Consider the following 7,500-nt stretch of genomic DNA (forward strand, 5'->3'; position numbering starts at 1 on the left):
ACTGTACCTCTCTTCGTTTTAACTTTCTGAGCGTGTTTTTAATCCAAACATATATCTATATGTTTTTGGAATCAGGAACCGACAAGGAATAAGATGAAATTGTTTTTAAAACAATTTCGGAAATTTAATTTTAATCATAATTTTTATATTTTTAATTTTCAGAGCTTGTTTTTAATCCGAATATAACATATTTATATGTTTTTGGAATCAGAACATGATGAAGAATAAAATAAAAGTAATTTTAGATCGTTTTATAAAATAAAATAAAAATTTATTACAATTTTCAGATTTTTAATGATCAAAGTCATTAATTAATTTTTAAGCCTCCATGCTGAAATGCAATACCGAAGTCCGGCCTTCGTCGAAGATTGCTTGGCCAAAATTTCAATCAATTTGATTGAAAAATGAAGGTGTGACAGTGCCGCCTCAACTTTTACAAAAAGCCGGATATGACGTCATAAAAGACATTTATCGAAAAAATGAAAAACAATCTGGGGATATCATACCCAGGAACTCTCATGTAAAATTTCATAAAGATCGGTCCAGTAGTTTACTCTGAATCGCTCTACACACACACACGCACAGACACAGACACAGACACACACACACACACACACACACACACACACACACACACACACACACACATACACAACACACACATACACCCACACACAACACACATACTCAACATACACACACACACACATACACCACGACCCTCGTTTCGATTCCCCCTCGATGTTAAAACATTTAGTCAAAACTTGACTAAATGTAAAAAGTATCACGTGAATATTAGAGGAAAGATTGTAAGTGACACTTTGTTCGGTCGGGTACCTATGACCCATTTGCATGTAGTTTCAATATATGGGTCGTTTTGATTTGTTTCCGTTTATGTGTGAGTGTTTGTATGTTTTTGTCCATTTATGTTTTATCTCTTTGTTGTTGTTGTTGTTGTTGTTGTTGTTGTTGTTGTTGTTGTTGTTGTTGTTGTTGTTGTTGTTGTTGTTGTTGTTGGATGGAGATTTGTCCGATCTCCCAGGTCAACTTATGTGCAGACCTGCTAGTGCCTTATCCCCCTTCGTGTGTACACGCTAGCACAAGACCAAGTGCGAACGGAAAAGATCCTGTAATCCATGTCAGAATTCGGTGGGTTATAGAAACACGAAAATACCCAGCATCATTCTCCCGAAATCGGCGTATGCTGCCAGAATGGCGGGGTAAAAACGGTCATACACGTAAAAAGTCATGCAAAATCATGAGTGAACGTGGGAGTTTCAGCCCATGAACGAAGAAGAAGAAGTTTTGTTCTTTTTCTTGTACAATGTACCCTATATCTCTAAATTCTCTTCACTGCGGCCAGGGTCAAGCGCTGGACTGGGGGCGGGGACCGCTGTCCACTTCGCTGACCGGGGGGCGCGTCTGTCACTGACCGGCAGAGACGAGGCCAAACTGAAGGGTGTGGTCAGCAAGTGTGTACAGGCGGGACTGAAGGAAAGCGATGTAAGTCAGAGACAATTCACTTTGTTATAAATAGCCATGTACATAATTATTTTTTGCCTACTTCGTATACGAGGAAGAGCATGTGCATACCAAAGTGACGCCGTTTCTTTTAAGTTGATAGTGTTTAAGCAGGTTTTGTCATTCTTCTATTCTTAAAGATATCGTATTGCCACCACTTTGAAAAAGATTTCTGGTGAATTTAAGCTCAAAACGCAAAGTGACATTCGTTGTGCTGTAATTAAGACACACCTACATTAATAAACTCGAAAATGCTCCGTAGCTATGCTAATCAAATAAAATCAATGTAAATAGGAAAACGATTTCATAATGCAAACTCTTCTGCATAAGAGTCAGTCCCAATTCTGTGAATCGATTTATTCTGTCGGTATTTTCGCCGTAACCAGCAGATAAAACCCGTACGAATAGACGATGTTCGGAAATAACTCTGTCGGGTTTGTATGCGGGTTGTGAAAGAGGGAATACTCTTGCTTTAAGTGAGTCAAACTTCCCACGTGATATCATAGGTCAGTCACGAGCGAGGGCTGTGTCTGAAACCACAGAGATATAGATTATATCGCTGTGTCTGAAACTCGTGGACAAGGAGCACGTGTGGAAAGCTTGCCTCACTAAAAGCAAGAGCATTCACTCTTTCGCAACCCATTGAAACCCGACAGAGTTATTTCCAGACTGAGTACGTCTATGCAGGTTCTCCGCAAAGCTTTACTCTATCATGTGGCAAATGCGTGAGATTGTCATCGCTGTCAGGGCAAAAATAAAACTAAACTAGGACGAAACAAAAACAAAATCGCTGTTTAGAGAGTTTGCAGTTTGCATGTATTACCAAACACAGCGTTTACAATGTTAAATAAATAAACGTTCAAATGTTAATTGTAATGTATTCCTGATACGACTGTGATGGCATCAGTACAAACCGTCCTGAAACGAACTGTGTAGCTCTTTGAGACTGTTTATTGGCCGGGAGTAGGCTATCCCTTCAACAAACGTACCAAAAATGTGTAAATGTACACCCTTACGCGCCTCATTTAAGTTCATAGAAAAGTCAAACTATTTCCGGCTTCAATCATACCTTTATGTGCATACACAAATCCGGAGAAAGAATTCGTTGAAGGGCTTGAGCGTGTATATAAAATGTAGTCTGCTTATCAGAGGTCTCTGAATTTTGCAGCAGCTGGCTTTTTTCAACGAGTGTACATGTACTCTTCCACAAAGTATAAACGCAGACGCCTGCTATCAGTCTCATGTTAGGCAATTAGCCGTTAGCAAAGGGTGATGTTTTTGTTGGGGTCTCAGTCTATATCTTTGTGGTGTGAGGGCGTGGGGGGGGGGGGGGGGGGGGGGGGGCAACATTTCGGTGCAAGCACACTTCCCTGACGAGGGTAACGAGACAGACTGCCGGTTATGTTAATACATAATGTATTCCAAAAGTGACTCAGTGCAAGCCGAGAGGCGTAATTAATCCCTCTATCTCTCTCTTGGGCGGGGATATATAGCTCAGTTGGTAGCGCGCTGGATTTGTATTCAGTTGGCCGCTGTCAGCGTGAGTTCGATCCCAGGTTCGGCGGAAATTTATTTCACAGAGTCAACTTTGTGTGCAGACTCTCTTCGGTGTCCGAACCTCCCCCCGTGTACACTACATTGGGTGTGCACGTTAAAGATCCCACGATTGACAAAAGGGTCTTTCCTGGCAAAATTGCTTAGGCACAGTTAATAATTGTCTACCTATACCCGTGTGACTTGGAATAATAGGCCGTGAAAGGTAAATATGCGCCGAAATGGCTGCAATCTACTGGCCGTATAAAATTTCATCTCACACGGCATCACTGCAGAGCGCCTAGAACTGTACCCACGGAATATGCGCGATATAAGACTCATTGATTGATTGATTGATTGATTGATTGTCTCAGATCCCCTTCCAGCGAACACTTAGCACAACATTCTTACTTGCGGTCTGTCTTCTACTGAGATTGAAATATTGTAATCTTCAGTATGTCACAAAGTGCCCTTTAAATATAATACATTACTCTTACGTTCAACAATCATTCCATTTTTATATTTAGTCAAGTTTTGACTAAATATTTTAACATCGAGGGGGAATCGAAACGAGGGTCGTGGTGTATGTGTGTGTGTATGTGTGTGTGTGTGTGTGTGCGTGCGTGCGTGTAGAGCGATTCAGACCAAACTACTGGACCGATCTTTATGAAATTTGACATGAGAGTTCCTGGGTATGATATCCCCATACGTTTTTTTCATTTTTTTGATAAATGTCTTTGATGACGTCATATCCGGCTTTTCGTAAAAGTTGAGGCGGCACTGTCACGCCCTCATTTTTCAACCAAATTGGTTGAAATTTTGGTCAAGTACTCTTCGACGAAGCCCGGGGTTCGGTATTGCATTTCAGCTTGGTGGCTTAAAAATTAATTAATGACTTTGGTCATTAAAAATCTGAAAATTGTAAAAAAAAATAAAAATTTATAAAACGATCCAAATTTACGTTTATCTTATTCTCCATCATTTGCTGATTCCAAAAACATATAAATATGTTATATTCGGATTAAAAACAAGCTCTGAAAATTAAATATATAAAAATTATTATCAAAATTTTTTTTTCGAAATCAATTTAAAAACACTTTCATCTTATTCCTTGTCGGTTCCTGATTCCAAAAATATATAGATATGATATGTTTGGATTAAAAACACGCTCAGAAAGTTAAAATGAAGAGAGGTACAGAAAAGCGTGCTATGCAGCATAGCGTAACCACTACCCCGCTCTTCTTGTCAATTTCACGTTCGACAGCTACTTGACTAAATATTGTATTTTCGCCTTACGCGACTTGTTTTACATTTATTTTGTATTTAATTGTAAGGACGAAGTGTGACATTTCCCCAGGCCGGGGACACCCCGAAGCGTCCCGGTACCAAAGCGTCCCGGTACCGAAGCGTCCTGGTACCAAAGCGTCCCGGTACCGAAGCGTCCCGGTACCAAAGCGTCCCGGTACCAAAGCGTCCCGGTACCGAAGCGTCCCACTATAACGCGTCACAGGACTTAGACTTTTTTTTTTTAAACCTTGAGTGGCTGACCTTGATTTGACCTTGACTTGACTAACCATATTTATTTTTTTTAAATTTAATCTTGACCTTGATTTGACCTTGACTTCACTGATTTTTTTAATTTTGCACAGACCTTGATTTGCTTTCGGTAAAAAAAAATCACTTTTTGTCCAACTTTTCCCCAACTTTACTTTAGATCTGTACTCACAACACACCAATTTGGAAATACTGTACCCGTGTGGACAAGTTCGGGGGAAAAGTCCGTAGGCTTCCGTTCACAAGAGGGATATGTCTGTTATCACACACGCTTTCTGGCTTCACTAAGCGTGAGCGTCGGAAAAAGTCTTTTCAGTTCTGCCTCCGACTTTTAAATTGTATCATTTGGGTTAATTTGGGTTTGTTTGGGTTCATTTGGGTAATAAAGAACGCTCGCGCTGGACCCGAGTACTCTTCAGACTGGCTCGCTCCCCCAGTATGAAAGTTTTTGTCTTGTGCACGTTTAAGACCAAGTGATTGCTCTGTGTGAATTACAGCCATTCCCTTTGCTATATAATACATTGGCATGCGAGCCGAGGATGTGCGTGGTGACTGGTACCGGGACGCTTCGGTACCGGGACGCTTCGTGCCCTACTGCGCGGGAGCGTCCCGAAGCGTCCCGGTACCAAAGCGTCCCAGTACCCCTGTGACGCGTTATAGTGGGACGCTTCGGTACCGGGACGCTTCGGTACCGGGACGCTTCGGCACCGGGACGCTTCGGTACCGGGACGCTTCGGTACCGGGACGCTTCGTGATGTACCCCCCAGGCCCGGTCTGTTCATTCTTGTTTTCTTTTTCTTTTCTTAGGCCAAAAAAAAAAGGTCTGTTTACGGTAACCCGACCGACCCTATTTTTTTCGCGCGACCCTAGACTTTTTTTTGGCATTTGGGGAGAAAAAAAAAGAAATCTTTTGGGTTTTTTTTGCAAAATAACGTAAAAATATGGTTTTTTGGAAGAAAAAAAAAATCAATCCCGACCTACCGACCCTATTTTTTGGGGCCTATGTTACCGTAAACAGACCTATTTTTTTGTTTGGCCTTAGTGGGCGGGTGGAGGGTTGGAGGGAGGAGGGAGGGACTGAGGGAGGGAGAGGAGAAGGATATTTTGAAATGGTGGCAATAGATTAGTAGGCCTACCCATTGCTCATCCCAACAAATTGCTGTTACAGTTTGTCTATACATTATTGAGAATTTTGCCTTTGATTTCAAACAAGGTGTATTTGTATTTCATAACATACAAAATTCACAGCATATTACATATCAGTGTGAAGTTTATTGAGTGCTCTATCTGAAAACCGGCACGGTTGGCCTAGTGGTAAGGCGTCCGCCCCGTGATCGGGAGGTCGTGGGTCATACCTAAGACTTTAAAAAATTGTCCGTAGGGTCGTCATCAGTAAGAAGCAAATTACATCCGAATCCCTGGCAAAATGTTTACATAAAACGTTACTTTTAAATCCCGATACACTGGCCTTTCTCATAGAAAAAATTGAGTACTAAAACGTCAGCATATTTCACGGGAAAAGCCCAATTAAAAATGTGTTAATGTAATGGCACGAACAAAAGTACATTCTCTGCAATTTTTGGTTTTAACTCGACTACCGTGGAACCAACAAAACATAATCATCAATCAGAAATTATTACGCGAAGCTGCCTTTACTTCAGTTGGTGTGACACTGAATTTCGCACATATTTTTGGAGCCCCGATGTCTTATGCGTTCATCGCAAACTGAGAAGAGAGAAGACAAGATACAGTTATATTATTTGATTGTGTGAGTAGAAAAAATAGTCTTTTTTCATTCCATACCAGAAACATCTCTGTGCTGTTATTATTACAGCTACTACGGTACAAGCGAAATACTAATTCTGAATAATTATTCGACAACCTGTACAGGTACTGACCACTGTTGGCGATCTGACGGACGAGACATTCAGAAATCAGCTAGTGACCAGGACTGTGGATACCTTTGGACAACTCGATGTGCTGGTCAGTTTGACGGTTTGGTCGATTTTTATAATGTGATCAGATACACCGAAGCGGAATGGTTGGTATAATTATGGTCGGAACGTTTAAACACGGGCTGACAAAACGAAATAATCTCATAAAGTATACCATTCTTGCGTTTTTAGTCTGGATGTTTGGCACGTTCGCAGTCTCTCTGTTACGGATTTGTTTTTCATTTTGTGTTGTGTGTATGCGAGCGTGCACGCGTGTGTGCGTCCGTGCGTGCGTGCCGGGCCTATTTGTAAGTGAAGTCTACTAAACACATGTGCAGCTGGAATTTTTTTGCCAGATCACTAGCTAAAAAATAGCGTGTTTTGGAGGGAGAAAAGCCATAACTTTAATAAGCAAAACGTTTAAACTTTGAAGGAATGCAGCAAGTATGCGCTGCTTGCTTCACCAGAAATGTAATCGTTCTACACTCAGGTCAACAACGCTGGGAGGGCGGTGCCCGGTCAACTGAGTGACCCCGGCATGGACAGCTACCACACACAGTTTGACATCAACCTCACTGCCCAAGTGGCCCTCACCAAATTGGCCGTACCCCACCTGCTCAAGGTCAAAGGTCAGATAACGTCATCCGCGTTTTTGGACACTTTCTTGGATGCACCTCACATAGAAACAAAGAATAACAAACAAACATACATTCTTTCTTCCTCAAAAATTCAGACACAACAGAAAAAGAAGAAAAAAACCGAAATAGCAAACAAACTAACAAACAAGACACAAATATTTAGAGACGTTATTTCTTCTGCGAAGAACAGACTACGACTAAACAGAAATTTTATGCGTTAGCTCTGAGGCAGTCGCCGTACTTGTTTAGCTAAATACAGTAATTTCGATTTCAATTTGAGGTCGAGAATTAGATAGCAAATTAATTAATTTGGTGGTTTT

General features: G+C 41.2%; 1 protein-coding gene across 1 annotated transcript in view; it reads left to right on the forward strand.

Annotated features, from left to right (window-relative positions):
* Window positions 1-7,500, forward strand: part of LOC138946330 (2,5-dichloro-2,5-cyclohexadiene-1,4-diol dehydrogenase LinX-like) — a 13,923-nt gene that overhangs the window by 828 nt on the left and 5,595 nt on the right. The window contains exons 2-4 of the mRNA XM_070317879.1: window positions 1,364-1,503; window positions 6,499-6,591; window positions 7,033-7,171. Coding sequence (XP_070173980.1) covers window positions 1,364-1,503; window positions 6,499-6,591; window positions 7,033-7,171 — 372 coding nt within the window. The remainder of the gene's footprint in view (window positions 1-1,363; window positions 1,504-6,498; window positions 6,592-7,032; window positions 7,172-7,500) is intronic.

This window comes from Littorina saxatilis, linkage group LG13 (assembly GCF_037325665.1).
Source record: "Littorina saxatilis isolate snail1 linkage group LG13, US_GU_Lsax_2.0, whole genome shotgun sequence".
NCBI lineage: Eukaryota > Metazoa > Mollusca > Gastropoda > Littorinimorpha > Littorinidae > Littorina > Littorina saxatilis.